The 15,989-nt window shown below is 46.0% G+C and overlaps 1 protein-coding gene across 1 annotated transcript in view; it reads right to left on the minus strand.

The window, feature by feature from the left end:
* The window catches only part of EXOSC5 (exosome component 5), a 36,951-nt gene extending 21,177 nt beyond the window's left edge, over positions 1 to 15,774 (minus strand). Inside the window, exons 1-5 of the mRNA XM_056847282.1 lie at positions 15,663 to 15,774; positions 14,898 to 15,011; positions 12,013 to 12,134; positions 7,421 to 7,561; positions 1,125 to 1,214 (exon numbers count right to left, since the gene is read on the minus strand). Coding sequence (XP_056703260.1) covers positions 1,125 to 1,214; positions 7,421 to 7,561; positions 12,013 to 12,134; positions 14,898 to 15,011; positions 15,663 to 15,774 — 579 coding nt within the window. The remainder of the gene's footprint in view (positions 1 to 1,124; positions 1,215 to 7,420; positions 7,562 to 12,012; positions 12,135 to 14,897; positions 15,012 to 15,662) is intronic.
* Between the last annotated feature and the right edge of the window lie 215 nt (positions 15,775 to 15,989).

Genomic DNA, 15,989 nt, shown 5'->3' on the forward strand with positions numbered 1-15,989 from the left:
ATCCTAACAAATTTAACCTTGCTGAGGGACAAAATGAAGCAGAATGCAGGCAATTAAGATTCTCCCCTCCAAACAAGGACCACATATATTTCCAAAAGTTCTGCATGAGGGTAATCCAGCTGAATTCTGGGTTTTGTGGCTGAATTCTACCCACATTACACAAAAATCAGCACATCTGGATGCTGTGTAACTGATTCTACTTAGGGTTGGCAACTCTGGGGTGGGAAATTTCTGAGACTGGGGGGTGGACCCTTGGGGAGGAGGGTGGGGGGTAGGGAGGGAGAGGACCTCAGTGGGGTATAATGGCATAACATATAATGACAAAGCAGCCATATTTACCAGGAGAATTGATCTCTGGAGATCTGTTATAATTCCAAAGATCTCCAGGCTCCACCTGGCGGTTGGCAACCCTAATTTTCTGCTGGTTAGAGGGAAAAGTGTGCCAACTGTTGATGTCCTTTCTCTTTCCCCTCAATAGACTGCTGTAATTTTATAAGTTAACACACTTTCAATATATTTGTCACCTTAAGGACTAGAAGCTTCCTTTAAAAAAAGAAAAGACTTGGATTCAAAGGATGCTGAATACTGTGCCCTGAACTCAACAACCGTTTGCAGAGTGTCAGAACCTTACCCTGCCTACTGTCTTCTCTTCTGTACTCTTCCCATTCCTAGGCCGTTCCCAGACGTTACTACTTTTAAAAAAAGCACTTCGCAGCAGTTGGAATATTTATGAGCATTCTAGACTACACCTCAGTATCTAAGTTGATAGGGCCTCATTTCAGCGCACTGCACCCACAGCCCTCACATCTAACAGCAATCAAAGGTTTTGAAATGACGGTCGCCCAGACTGACTTAAGCCTTTTGTTTTTTCCTTTGTCAAGAGTATCTGGTTTTGTCAGTTAAGTGTGTAATCCACCTTGCATCCCAGTGAGAAAGTTGGACTAAGGAACACAGTAAAATAAAATTTAAAATTATTTTTTAAAAGCCAACAACGCTGTTTTCAACTCCTGCATATTGTGGGTCTTGTTATAACAACGGTTACAGTAGAACACATATATCTAAAGCAGACATGTAGATACCACAAAGCAGATACAAAGAACTACAGATTTTGGGCTCAGACTCACCTCTTCCACAGAGCATGTGCCCTTGGTGCTGGACATCAATACCTTCTTCTCAGGGCTGTCTATAGCAAACGTCAGGACCGCTCGAGCTTCCTGCAAGAACAAACAAGGCCCACTGGGCTCCTTTCCTCAACCATGGCCCTCTAGGTCTGCTTCAGAGGGTGAAAAAAGTGTGATGCGATGGCACAGGTCCCCCCCCCCCACGAGCCTGCAGTCACCTTTGGAATTCTGACCCAAGGTGGTGGGCGTAACCACAAAATGGCTGCCACAGGAGGTGGAGGTGACCACAAAATGGCTGCCGCAGGAGGTGAAAGCAGCCACAAAATGGCTGCCACTGGAAGTGAAGCCAATCACAAAATATCAGAGTGTGGTTATGCAGAACTCTCATAGTAACTCTTCAACACTTCAGGACCAAACTCTGCTTAACAGGATAGCTTTTTAAATGAGGAGCGGTTAAAATGTTTAGGGCTGTTTAGCTTGGACAGAAGGTGGTTAAGGGGAGATGTGATAGAGGTATACAAAATAATGCATGGTATGGAGAGAGTGGACAGGGAGAAGCTTTTCTCCTTCTCTCGTAATACTAGAACCCGGGGTCATCTGCTAAGCTGGACAGTGAGAGATTCAAAACAGATAAGAAGTATTTCTTCACACAATGCATAGTTAAATTGTGGAACTCCCTGCCCAGGATGTGGTGATGGCTGCCAACTTGGAAGGCTTTAAGAGGGGAGTGGACATGTTCATGAAAGATAGGGCTATTCATGGCTACTAGTATAAATGGATACTAGTCATGGTGCATACCTATTCTCTCCAGGATCAGAAAAGCATGCCTAGTAGGTGCTGTGGAATGCAGGATAATGCTGCTGCAGTTGTCTTGTTTGTGGGCTTCTTAGAGGTACCTGGTAGGCCACTGTGTGAACAGACTGCTGGACCTGATGGACCTTGGTCTGATCCAGCATAGCTTTTCTTATGTTCTTAAACAAAATATTGTAATAAAAAATTTTTTGGTTACACAAAGCTTACCTTCAGTCACACAGTGAAGTCCCTTGAGGTGTGTGGGCAGCTGCTGCCAAAGCAATTAAAAAAAATCTGCACAGCCACTCAGATCTCCAATGGCCAATCAGAAGCCCTGTTGTGCAAAAGCCCAACCTGGCTCTGCCCACTTTCTAAAAACACTGGGTGCTCACCAGGAAAGGTGTCAGTGGGCATCATGTTGGGGATCCCTGTGCTAGGTCTTGAAGGTCTACCAATGGTCCCTTTGGAGATTTCAGAAACTTCACAAAACTTGCATGTAGGCCATCTTGTTGCACGCACAATTGTGGAGATCCAAACATTGATTTTCTCTTTAAAAAAATTAATACCCACCTCTGGGTGAACTGAGGTGTCTCGTTAGTAACTGAATATGGATTCATGATCTTAGTTTGAATTAATGCAGAATATCAAAGTATGAGCTCGTATATGCAGCCTGTGAGACTGCAGAAGAGGCCAGGGACATTGTTAATGGGCATCACTAAACTGATTTTTTCAGTTATGCTTGGAGAAAACCAGACACTCTACAAATGGAGAATTAGGAGAGGATGCTATTTTGCATTCCTTTAGACTTGGAATTTTATGGCCCCAATATAGATATCTGGAATGCTACAGGAGTTATTCATTATGATATGTCTGCCCCATTTGCTTTGTCAATTCTATTCCTCCTGGGCAGCCCCACCAAAATGAAGCTGCTCTTTAGTTACTCAACAGATGGCCATTAAGTTATTATTATTTTTTAACAGGAATATTATTATTTATTAGGTCTATGGACCAAGAGCCCTGACCTGGATGGCCCAGGCTAGCCTGATCTCGTCAGATCTCAGAAGCTAAGCAGGGTCAGCCCTTGTTAGTATTTGGATGGGAGACCACCGAGGAAGTCCAGGGTTGCTGTGCAGAGGAAGGCACTGGCAAACCACCTCTGTTAGTCTCTTGCCATGAAAACCCCAAAAAAGGGGTCGCCATAAGTCGCCTGCGACTTGACGGCACTTTACACACACACATGGGAGGGATAGGGAAACAGGGAAGGGATAAGAAACATAAGGAACATAAAAACAATGCTAGATTAACAATGCTAAAAACCAAGCGTCAGCCCGGGGAATAAAATTTCCTAACTAAGCTAGACTGGGGGCGGAGCAAACTGTGTAAAGGTTACAAAAGGTAGGCGTTGAGAATTCTTTCTTCTTAAAAGCAGCAACCTTGGCCAGAAAGCGTGCCACATTCGATGTTACCAAACCATTGTTTGAATCGCCAAGCAAAAACGATAACACCCAAGAATGTGAAGGATAGTTCTTTGGGGTTGGTAAGAATTGGAGCAATAAAGGCCTCTCTGTCCTGAGACCAGCGAGGACAACGGAGCATCAAATGGTTCACGTTTTCAATTTCACCCATATTACATCGGCAGAGACGATCTGAATAGGATATCCCATTAAACCTACCCAACATAACCATAGAAGGGAAGGCATTCAGGTGGGCCAAGAGAAATGCCCGACGGTGTGAAGAAATTGGGATAGTAGTATGAAAGTCTGGAAGCTTCTCTGGTGGAGGTAGTCCCAGCACCAAACCGGAACAAGTACGTTTAGCCCTCAAAACTGTACTGGCCCAATCTAGTTCCTTCAGTTTCTTCAAAACTACCGCTAATTGAGATGACACAAGATTGGGGAGTGGAAATTAGGAGTCCCAGTGCTTTTAATTTTTGAGCTAGAAGAGTCAGCGAAGGGTTGGGGGCAGGATCTTGAGAATAAGATGGAGAAACCCCGCTTGGGACGGAAGACTGGCGTTGGACAGCTGAAACCTTAGCTTAATTTCCCTCCTCCACGCACGTACCTAAAGCGAGGGCTGGGCCAATTCCATGAGGAGGGCAGTCCCAGCAACACACCTGGGAGTTCCGGTAATTCTCCTAAGGAAATTATTCAAATAAGAATCCAATTTTTCACCAACACTGGAGATCCAGATGTCTGCTCTGTACAAAATTTGGGAAACCACCTTCGAGTTATACATTTCAATGGCGGATGGAATACGCTTGGCCCCCTTAGTTCGAAAAAACTTCTCCACCATTGCAGTAGTGGATCTTGATGTCTTCTTCTAAATTACATTTATAAATACTTACATGAGTAACTATGCAGTAAAACTCTACCCACGTCTCCAATTCACTACAGCACAAACTCAGAATTCCAGACGTGGAAGAAGATATAACTTGCTTCAGAACAAGCAATTAATTTTAAAAGGTAATTGATTCCAAAAGGGAGGTTTGGATTTAGACTTTCTTGTCCCACCCCCAGGACATTTTGGGAGGCAACAAGAAGAGAGAGTCACACCTTTTGCCCATGGAAACATTCTGCTGGATCCAAGCAACTGCATTTTACCTTGTTCCCCCTGCCTGTGAAAAACTGGGGTTCCGCTTTCTTTCTGAGGAAAGCTTGGAGAGAGACAGAGCTGTTTGCAGGCCACAGGGAGACTGGAGGCAGAGGGAGAGAGGGAGAGGAAGCTATGGAGCCAAACTGCAGTTGTTAAAGGACCATTCTGGGTAGAGAAGGCAGTTTGCAATAGATTGAATCTGGCAACCGATAAACAAGCAGATCCATTAGAAGGGCAGAGGGGTCTGGGCAGCAGAGAGAACAATTTACCTGCCAAGGCCACAGTAAGCAATTACCTGCCAGAGCCGATAAAGGAATTGCAACTGGTTCACAACCTTTCCCCTGCACTTGGTGTAGGACTAACCTTGTGCTGAGTAAATTACAGTGGGGTAGGGAATGGAAGGTGTCAGACAAGGATGTATTTTATCTCTCTATCTCTTCCATCTATATGCAGAACATATAATTAGGAAAGCTGGATTAGATTTAGATTAAGGTGGAGTGAAAATGGGAGGGAGGAACATTAATAATTTGAGATATGCTGATGACACTACATTATTGGCAGAAAAAAGTGAAGATTGAAACGACTACTGCTGAAAGTTAAAAGAGAAAGTGCCAAAGCAGGATTACAGCTGAACATCAAGAAAACAAAAGTAATGACTACAGGAGAATTACATAACTAAGGTTGACAATGAGGAAATTGAAATTGTTCAAGACTTTCTATTCCTTGGCTCCACCATCAACCAAAAGGGAGACTGCAGCCAAGAAATCAGAAGGAGATTGAGACTGGGAAGGGCAGCCATGAAGGAGCTAGAAAAGATTTTGAAGTGTAAGGACCCACTCCAAATTTATCCTTGCACCGGCATCCTATCTCCGTTACTCAGAGATAAACAAATGTAGGAGGGCTTTTACCGTGGCTAGGTGAGCAGCCTTACCCTCTGCTATGTTAGAGGGGAAATTCAAGATGATACCCAGGGCAGAGAGACTATGCCCCTGCAAATCTGGGGATTTAGAAACCAATGAACATGTTCTCCTGAACTGTAACTATTACACTATACCCCGTTCTAAGTTTATTGAGCCCCTCATACTGAGAATGGGACCTGACAGGGAAAGAGAAAAGATAGAAAAGCTCCTACAAGGAGATAATCCCAATCACCTCTCAGGTAGCAAAATTTTGTACGGCTGCAATGAAAATTCGTTGCCACGAAGTAGTCTCTTAGTCCAAAAGGCAGATGTAACTCAGATGTTATTTATTTTATTATTTTTATCTTTTTAAGTGACTTAAGACTCGGACTGTAAAACCTTTGTCTGTAAGACCATTTTAGTCCATGTATCTTAGTTTATTTGCGGTCCTTGGCCAGATAAAACATCTGATCTGATCTGAAGTGTAAGGATGTATCACTAGCCACCAAGACTAGATTAATTCATGCCATTGTATTCCCTATTACTATGTATGGGCGTGAAAGCTGGACAGTGAAGAAAGCTGATAGGAAGAAAATAGATTCCTTTGAAATGTGGTGTTGGAGGAGAGTGATACGGATTCCGTGGACTGCCAAAAAAACAAATCAGTGGGTTATAGATCAAATCAAGCCTGAAATAACCCTAGAAGCTAAAATGACTAAACTGAGGCTATCGTATTTTGGTCATGTCATGAGACGACAAGAGTCACTGGAAAAGACAATCATGTTAGGAAAAGTTGAGGGCAGCAGGAAAAGAGGAAGACCCAACAAGAGATGAATCGACTCAATAAAGGAAGCCACAGCCTTCAATTTGCAGGATCTGAGCAAGGCTGTCAAAGATAGGACATTTTGGAGAACTTTCATTCATGGGGTTGCCATGAGTTGGAGGCGACTTGACGGCACTTAACACACACACACACACACACACACACACAGGGAATGGAAGACCTTGCACAATGGGAAAGAAGCCAAGGGCAAACAGACCCCTGAAGGCCAAAGTAGCTTGCCTGCTGTCGCAACACCCCCCCCCGCAGCAGCCCTAAGAGCCCAATCCCCACCCAACGCTGGAGATGAGAATCAAAGCAAGCATTCACTCCCATACCTTTCTCAGAACAATTTGGCCTTGGATCAGCAACAAATTCTCCAGGAGGGGTTATTTTGAGAAAGATACAAGGGGCGGTGGACAAAACTTCCCACTGACGTATCCATTGGAAACTTCGTTAACTTCAGTAGGACACAGCCTGGTTTGGCCCAAGGGACTCAATTTGCTGACCCCCCCAAACCTTCCTATCATCCCCCACCAGACCAGAGATGGCCAGCCCTGCAGCAAGTGAAACTTCTCTTTACAGTGTCGTAAATCTTCAACAAGCAGCACTTGCCACAATTCCATGCATTGCCCAAAATATTGCCCAAAATATTTGGGCAATGCAGGGGCCCAAATATTGAAAAGGTTGCTCGTTCTTTCACTACACCTGGAGTCCCTAGTGTGGTACCCACCGACATCTTTCCTGGCACCCACCAAGTGTTTTTAAAAAGTTGGCAGGGCTAGGTGGACTTTTGCCCAACAGGGCTTCTGATTAGGTGTGCAGATTAAAAGGTTAAACAGATCTCCTGCTTGAAAAGTTGAAGTTTACTATTAGAGTTAGTAAATGTCCCTTACATTTTGTGGTTGGCTCTGCCTCCTGTAGCAACCATTTTGTGACTGTGCCCACTGCCCTGTGTCAAAACTCCAAAGATGCCCAGTCTCAAAAAGATCAGGGATCCCTGTGCTACACAGAACTATGGGTCTCAGTCCCATTCAGGCCAGAGAAAGAAGCAGAGACTAGTTATCCTGGGTCTTCTGTTTCAAATTTAAATATTTTCCCCATCCAACCCCCCGTACTGCTAACCTGTGGAACTCCCTGCCACCAGAAATGCCAGGGGCACACACTCTCCTCCCTGAGTAAATCAAGGCACCCACCTTTTCTTGCTTCATCGTGGGGTCCAGGGTGATAATACCCTCTGCGTCCAAAGCACACGTCACGCCACAGAACAAGGAATTCAGGGGCAGGCCTGCATCCATTAGGCCCATGCAAGTAGCATTCAAGCAGCTTGATAGCAGCTACAGGATGGGGGGCTGTTAAGGAAAACAAAAGGCCACCCCTGAGGGGAACAGAACTAGAGAGCTCGTACAGAGGCAGGCCCAAGTTAGCAACGGTTCTCGGGACACCACATTTTGCTACAAAACTGGAAAAAAAACAACATAATGGCCTTATAAGCAACTTCTTGCTCTAAAAAAGTCATAGAGATTCCCCAAACTGTACATGAGAAATTCTGCCATTTCCACCCTATTGTAGAAGAGTGGATAAACACACATGGAGAAGTACAGTAATTATATACAGAAACTACATTTTTAGATATGGACCTATCGGGGGGAGGAACTTTCCAGGTTTCATTAACTCCACTAAAAACATATAAACAGGGTGCTCACCGATGATGATTAAGATCCATCTCCATGCAATCATGCATTCTTTGGGGGAAGGGGGACTGTAAAAGAGTTCTCCCATCCAATTTCAATTTCAAAACCTTTAATGGCATAAAAGCAAAAAGGAAAGCAGAATAATATAATACAGTACCGATCAAAATCAGTACAAATTCAGTAGTAAAATTCCGCAGCAAACGCCATGAACAAAATAGGCAATAAAATGGACTTGTAGGTACAAAGACCATTAGTTAAAATATTTGCCAAATATTCGGCAACTGCTTCAGTCGAATTAGGGCACTTATCAGCTAGTAAATATTGAATAGTCCTCTTCGCAGAGCTGGAAAAATTCACGATAATTGGATCAATAAAACGATGTCTTAAGCTAGAGAAGAGAGGGCAGAACAATAAAATGTGAGTCATGGAATCAGGTTCAAGATGGCAATATTTACATAATCTTTCTCCAAGCGGAATGTTGTGAAATCTCCCGGAAAAAACAGCTGAAGGAAAATTTTTAACCTGGCGAGCATAAAGGCCCGCCGATGAAGGGGGTTAGTGACATTTTGAATATATGATGCTCCTCCGGGCCGAGTGGTTGACAGTCCATAGAAAAAAGGGGAATACGTCATGTGGATGCCTGCATTTATAGTCTGTTTCTCTATATCCCTGATTCTTTGCCGAATAATAAAGGTTTGAGACTCGCCGCAGTTGCTTAAGGAGTTTAGACTAATTCCTAAGGAGTTAATTTTCAGCAGGATGTGTTGGTACCATTTAGAGACATATGAGTCACTTAACATGTCATACAATAGGGTGGATGTATCCATACGGAAATGAATGCGAAGCCACAGCTTAACGGTGGCAATCCAAGCTTTAGTAGACAAAAGGTGGAGCCCAAGCTCTTTACAGAGAGTATAGAGTCTAATCATATTGGGCAAGCCCAAAATTCGGCGCAAGAAAATGGCCAAGCTACGATCAACGTCAGGAGTAAGAGCCTGGATCCATACAGGAATCCCGTATAATAGTTGGTTGGAGACTTTTGATGTGCAGATCTGAGTCGCCACAGGGATGAACAGGTGCCCGTGTTGATAGTGAAATAGTACCACCACTTGGGATTGGCTCCTTGCTGTAATAATAGCTGCTTTCCGATGGTAAGACCAGTTAAGATTCTAGTGGAAGAGGAGGCCCAAATATCTAAAGGTCTTAACTTGTTCTACAGGGTTGCCATCCACTCTCCATATATGGCCTTTCCAAGTTTTAGAGAAAATCAAGATCTTAGATTTCTCAAAGTTGATTATTAAATCTATTGGGTTTTATATTTGGTAAATATAGCAGAATTTGCCCAGTCATGGAAGCGAGATACTGAGTGCAATAAATTCAGTCTTCCCAAGAAGTAAATTGCAAAATAGTAGAACTTACATTTTATTCAGGTTTAGTTCGTTAACATTCTTGTTGCAGTTGATAAAAGATAGAAAGCCTCTTCTAAAGAATACATGTCCCTATACAAGTGGCTATACAGCGTCATGTGAGTGCGTCATATGATTTTATGGTTTATGCAGGAGAGACCTGTAGAAATGTCTGCCTCCTTTGCAGACCATGTGGAAAGAGGGAGAGACAAAATGGCTACTGAGAAAGAAGGAGTGCAGCCCCCAAGTTCTGCCAAACAGGAACATCTCTTTAAAGAAACAGCAGCTACAAACTTAAGAGTAAATTAGCACCCCCCAATGTCAAGGCATGCTGAGTCGCTCTCACTCCAACAAAATCATTCTGGGATCAAAAGGCAGAAAAAGCAGATAGAAGTCATTGGAGGCCAATTTTGGTGATAGGAGAACTGCATCGTCCGCATACAACAAAAGAGGGACTGGTAATGAATTCATCCTAGGTGTGTGGCCTTCAGATGCAGATAAATAAGATGGAAGATCTGACAGGAACAGATTAAATAAAGCTGGGGCAAGTAAACAGCCCTGTTTCACTCCTTTGGAAACAGGAAATTTCCCAGTCAATTGGCCGCTTTTATCAAGTCTAACTTGGCAGCTGTTCACTGAGTGGAGTTTCCGACTCAGGAAAAATAAACGTTTGTCCATTCCTAAGGTAGCAAGTTTATCCCCCAAAAAGCTTCTATTTACAGAGTCAAAGGCCCCGCGGAGATCAATAAAAGTGGTGTAAAGTTTACCTTTTAGATGTCTGGAATACCTTTCCGCCAAGAATGAAAGAACAAGGGCATGATCGATTGAAGAATGTCCACGGCAAAATCACACTTGTTCTTTACCCGGCAATTAGTTTTATGCATCCACTCAGTCAGGCGGCCCAGCAAGTGTTTTGAGTATCATTTCCCCATAGTTGATAATAGGCCCTAGTGCCCGCTGGCCTTCGTGCTGTGCCGGCCGGGCTCGCCGGCGGCGGCGGGGCAGCGGCTGGGCAAGCTGGTGAGCGACATGCGCGGGCAGCTGGCGCTGGCCGCCGGCCTGGTGGGCGTGCTGCTGTGGGAGGAGGCGGCGGGCGGGGCGGCCCCAGGCTGAGCGGGAAGCCGCGCGCCTGCGGCTGGAGGCGCTGCTGCGCCGGGCCTGCACCCCCAGCCGGCCCGCCCCGCACCAGGCGATGGCGCTCCAGGCGGCCCACTACAGCCCAGGCACCCCGGAGGGCGCAGCGCCCATCTGCGCCGCCGCCCTCCGCGCCCCGCGCCGCCCTCCAGCTGCGAGCAGGTGCGACGCCCCACCCCCAAGGCCTCTGCCGTGTCTTGATACCCCGCTTCGCTCCCGGTGGCGACTGTTTGTGCACAGGCGGTCTTCTTGGGATTTGCCTCTCTCTGGATGCACGTTTTCCCCATCCGAGTCCTTGTTGAGTTTGGAGAATGTGGATGGGGGAAATGTGCATCTAGAGAGCGGCAAATCCAAGGCCAAACCTCCCGTGCATAAATGGCCAAATACTGCTTTTAGGGCAGCGCCTTCCGTCTTACAACAGCTCTGCAAGGTAGGACGAACTGAGAGTTTGTCATGGTGCAAGGTCACATCCAGCCTGGTGGAAGTGGACATTGGAACCCAGGATCCGAAAGTCTGTCATCCTCCCCGCTGTACTGCACCAGCCTGGCGGGCGGGGGGGTCTTTAAACTGCTTTCTGCTGCCTGGGCAGGCAGCGTGGAGCAGTTTAACCCCCCCACCCGGCTGCCTGGCGGGGGGGGGGTTAAACTGCTTCGTCGGGCAGCTGGGGGGGCTTAAACTGGCTCTCAAAAGAAATGTCAATCGTACTGTTGATATTTGGCTCTGTTGACTAATGAGTTTGCCAACCACTGCGCTAGTGCAACACCTGCTGCCATCTGCTGGATTCCATCAAGCATTTTTTTTTAAATCTCAGGGGAAGAGGAAAGAATCAGGATTCTCCCCCACAGAAGAGAAACCTCTTCAGATGAGAAGCACAGGACGGAAGCAACTTCATCCTCATGAAACATGGAACATGGCCACGCTGAGCTGTGCTTCTGCAACCTCGAGGACTGACTACTGTAACGTGCATTACATAGGGCTGCCCTTGAAGGTGACTCAAAAGCCTCAACCGGTGCCTGGCAACAGCTCCGTGAACCACAGCTCTCTGGGGGTGCCATGATACCAATCCATTGCACGCCACCTCACTGGGTCAAAAGCCATATTATCCCTATTGTGGGATACATTTCCATAAGCCACTTTGGCTGGTCTGGATACTGCCTGTCAGGGAAAGCATTCTTCTCCAAAGGCAACAAGGCCGAAGCTTCACCCTCGCATGGAAGGAGGGCATATTACGGATAGGGAGGGGAAAACTGATGGGGAAGTAACTCTAAGACAATTACTTCTAAAATACACATTCAGAGCTGTCAAAAATCTTGTTGGCCTCTAAGGCGCTACTGGACTTGACATTAACAGTTCTATCAAGGTGAGGGGAAATATGGAATGATGGGTATATGCCAAGAATTCTGGGATACCCTCACAAGATCCCACTAAATGATGTCCCTAGCAGTTTTTATTTTGCTTTCATTTATGCAAACATTCCTTAGGCCTGCCCTCCAGCAATTATATGCTGCGGTACCACACCGCCTTCCCAGACACAAAACAGGGGGAAAAGGATACAGAACCGGCATCTGTAACTACCTGAAGCACTATTGTGATAGAGGAACGGGGATGTAGGGTTCCCAAGACAACTGCCTCACACGTCTTCTTGATCATCTGTTCCCGGCTTCGCTCGAAGACTCCTGAAAGGAGACAAACCAGGTGTGAAACTCAAAAGCTCACGCCCACATAAGACAAGCCGTTCTCTTCAAAAAGTAATTTCTGAAGCACTCCGGGCCTTGAAAAACACACACATGCCTCTAATACCATCAGTTCTGGAGAGATCAGCAACAATTTCTGCTCTAAAAAAATCTCTTTTGTTGCCACAGATTCTTTTTGTTTCTTAATTTAATTAACCGCAGCAAAGCCAGGCTCCCGGGATTTCACATCAGAGAGAAAAAATCTCAGCGGGAGGAAAAATGAAGGAGCGGGGAATTTTATTTTATTTTGCAAACTCACTGCAGAGCAAACAAGAGTTCCAGATGCTATCACTGCAGGATTCCAGATGGCCTGTATGGTTCCGGAGATAACAGCTCGTACCACCTTTTGATTATGCTCATTCTTGGTGGGTGGGTTGAAGACTGCACATGCATGGCAAATTTAATTTAGAAGAAGAGATGAGCAGAGTTCCTGTTCCTAACACCTCTATTCAAAGATATTCTTTTGTTGACAGTATAACATTTTAAAAGGGATAAGAGGGCAACTCATCAGGGTGACGGAGGGCCACATGAGTGGGGCGGAATTGGAGAAGGGAAGGAACAATGACCCTAAGGAGAGGCCATCGCTCAGCACACCCATTGCAGGGGGCAAGTCCAAGGCTCAATCCCTGCATTGTTCGAACTGGTTGCTTCCTTGTCTGATCAGGTCAGCAGCCTTGAAGTGTTGCTGAACCCGTTTTTCTCCTGGCTAGACAGTCACTCTGCCCTGACCTGGATAGCCCAGGATAGCTTGATCTCACCAGATCTCAGAAGCTAAATAGGGTCAGCCCTGGTTAGAACTTGGATGGGAGATGACCAAGGAAGCCCAGGGTTGCTAGGCAGAGGCAGGCAATGGCAAACAACCTCTATCCGTCTCTTGCCTTAAAAACCCTAAGAGGTCGCCATAAGTTGGCTGCGACATGACAGCACTTTCCATCATCACCAGACAGTCACTGCTGAAAACCAGGAGTTCTTTTTATCATCACCATATTCTGGATATGCTACTCCTTTTTCGAAGAAAGAGGGACCCTGTCATGCTGGTCCATGCTTTCGTAACCTCAGGATTGACTACTGCAATGTGTGTTATGAAATGCTGCCCTTGAAGGTAACTCAAAAGCCTCAACCGGTGAAGAATGCTGCTCTTGGTAGAGGTTGGGGAGCAGGCACACATATGGCATATTCTGTGTGAATTAACTTCCGAGTTCAACTCAAGATCAGGCTCTTACCTTTATTTTTATTTATTTTTCAATATATATCTTGTTCTCTATCCCCAGCTGAGGCTTTTGAGGCCCTTCACTGCCTTGGACCGCCACACCTCTGAGGCTGCCTTTCCCTTGGCTACATTTGGTGGGACAGCACTGAGCCACATGAAATAAGATAAGATCTATGGCAAGAACCTTGACCCTGGCTATGCTAAGGCTTTGAAATGATCCCCCTGGTTAGGTCTTCTTTGGGGCAGGGGAGAACTAGAGGAAAAAAGAGCCTGCAAAATGAGAAGAAATAGTATTTCTTCCCTTTACCACTGGCTCTTTTTATGATAGGGGTTCCTGAACTCATGACAAACTGTTTATTTTCAAACACTTTGCCCAGATGCCAGGGGAAAGTGTTTGCTCTATCTGAAGGTAACTAGCATGATGTAACTCAGTTAGATATACATTTTCCTTTTATTTCCTTAGAGCTGTATTTTCTTACTATGATGGCTATTTACATGTATGTGCCCTAGTTTAATATTTTGTAATAAAGCTTCTCTCCTGTTTAAGAAAGCAGACTATGCCTGAAATCCCACCCACACGCTAAGACCACTAGTACACACTAAGGACATGCATCAAGGGAGGAGCTACGGTAATTGGAAACTCTGCCCTTTGTACTTGCTCAGAAGCAGCCAGCGTGGTATAGTGGTTAAGAGCAGTGGACTAATCTGGTGAACTGGGTTCAATTCCCCACTCCTACACATTAAAGCCAGCTGGGTGACCTTGGGCTAGTTACAGTCCTCTCAGAACTCTCCCCAACAATCTCACAAGGTGTCTGTTGTGGGGAGAGGAAGGGAAGGAGATTGTAAGCTGGTTTGATTCTCCTTAAAAAAGGTAGAGAAAATTGGCATATAAAAACCAACTTCTTCTTCTTACTTCTTCTTTATGGTGGCATAAAGAAGAGACACACTTTTACATGCAGGAAAACATGCAACACATATGTGAGAACACTCAGACCCAGAGAGGGAATGTGACAGCTCTGACATCCCCCCTCCCTTGACTCTGGCATGTCTCCCCCCCCCCACTCTGGGGGTTCCCATGGGTTTGCAGAGCCCTAAATAGCAGCCTATCCACACATAGGGCCAGCCCTCAGCTATTTGTCTGGGTGCATATCTTTTGGCAGTCAAATGCTACAACTGGAGTCTGTTTTGACCCTTGCTCTTCAGCCTGGATGCAGTAGTGAGAGATTATTTGAATTCCTCCACCCCCTGCCTGTTTAACCGAGGATTTGACACTACATGTTAAAAGAACTCCCTAGAGGTGAAAACCCCAAAAGGGGTCACCATAAGTCGGCTGCGACTTGACGGCACTACACACACACACACACAGGCACCATGAAAATGCATATTTTCAAAAGGACATGCGCATGCTCATTTCATTTAGCATGAACACAGCCTGGTTCTGCTTCCTAATTGCCAAAAGGCTAGGCAGGTACCTTCCCAAGAAAGGAATGTATTACCTGGTAGCCCTATTTTGGGCTTCAGCAGCACTTCCAGGGTAGCTTTGTCATAGATCTCCTTGCTGACCTTGACTTCTGTAGGTCCATAGACACCAGCTAAGACAGATGTGTCTCCTGGAAACAGGCAAAAACAAGAAAACAGGTGGGGATGATAGGTTGGCTGAATTCTAGTACATCTGGACTACATCCCCAGCGCGAGGGAAAGGGGAGAGAGAAGAGCAGAAACACTGAAGTTGTGTTTATAGGAAAACATATATAGCACAGCCATCCCCAAACTCTCTTTGGGCCTCTGCCACCCAGAAAGCAATGACAGGAGAGGCTGCAGAAAGAGAAATCAGACTTCTACATTTATAGCAGAAGAAAAGGGTAGCAGGAACAAACTAGCAGCTAGCAAACAAAATCCACAATTTTTTAAATCTGGGTTAAATATAACAATTTCTCTGCCTCAGCTCAGGGGCTTCTGACATTTACAGAGTGTTTTCCCCTCAACCATGGAAATGTATGAGACTCTTAAAAGCAAGCCTCTGGGCATGTGCAGAATGCCCCCCACAGAATGCAATGTTAGTCGGTTACCGCAACACGGAGCAGAAGTCCAGGGGCACCTTACAGACTAACACGAACTCACGCCGGAGTAAACGCTGCTGTTCTTTAAAGCTACCACTCGCCTTCTGGCTCTGCTTCATTTGGGGGGGGGCAAGGGGAGGGGTGGGGGCAGCCCTGGGCGAGAGGTAGCCAGCTGGGCGAGGAGAGAAGAGAGCGGCTGACCCTGTATCCAGGAAGCGGAGCCATCGGCACGGGACAGCAGCCCCTGTTCACACACGATCCGGCGCAGCGCGGGGAATTCGCCGGAGTCGACGCTCTTCTCCTGCCTCTCCATCCTTTCTCTCTCCCCAACACACGTGCAATGTCCCTTGGACGCTTCCGGATCCGGGTCCTAGACCCCATCGAACGGCAGACAGCTCAGCCGCGCCTGCGCTTAAAGCAACACGCACAGCAAGCCTGAAAGGCGTCACCTTACAAGTGCGCTTAACTCAGACAATCCCCCCTTACCTAATTTCTCTTGCTTTTCTCCCTGGGACAAGACAGTTGACT

The sequence above is a fragment of the Euleptes europaea genome, chromosome 3 (assembly GCF_029931775.1).
Source record: "Euleptes europaea isolate rEulEur1 chromosome 3, rEulEur1.hap1, whole genome shotgun sequence".
NCBI classification, from domain to species: domain Eukaryota; kingdom Metazoa; phylum Chordata; class Lepidosauria; order Squamata; family Sphaerodactylidae; genus Euleptes; species Euleptes europaea.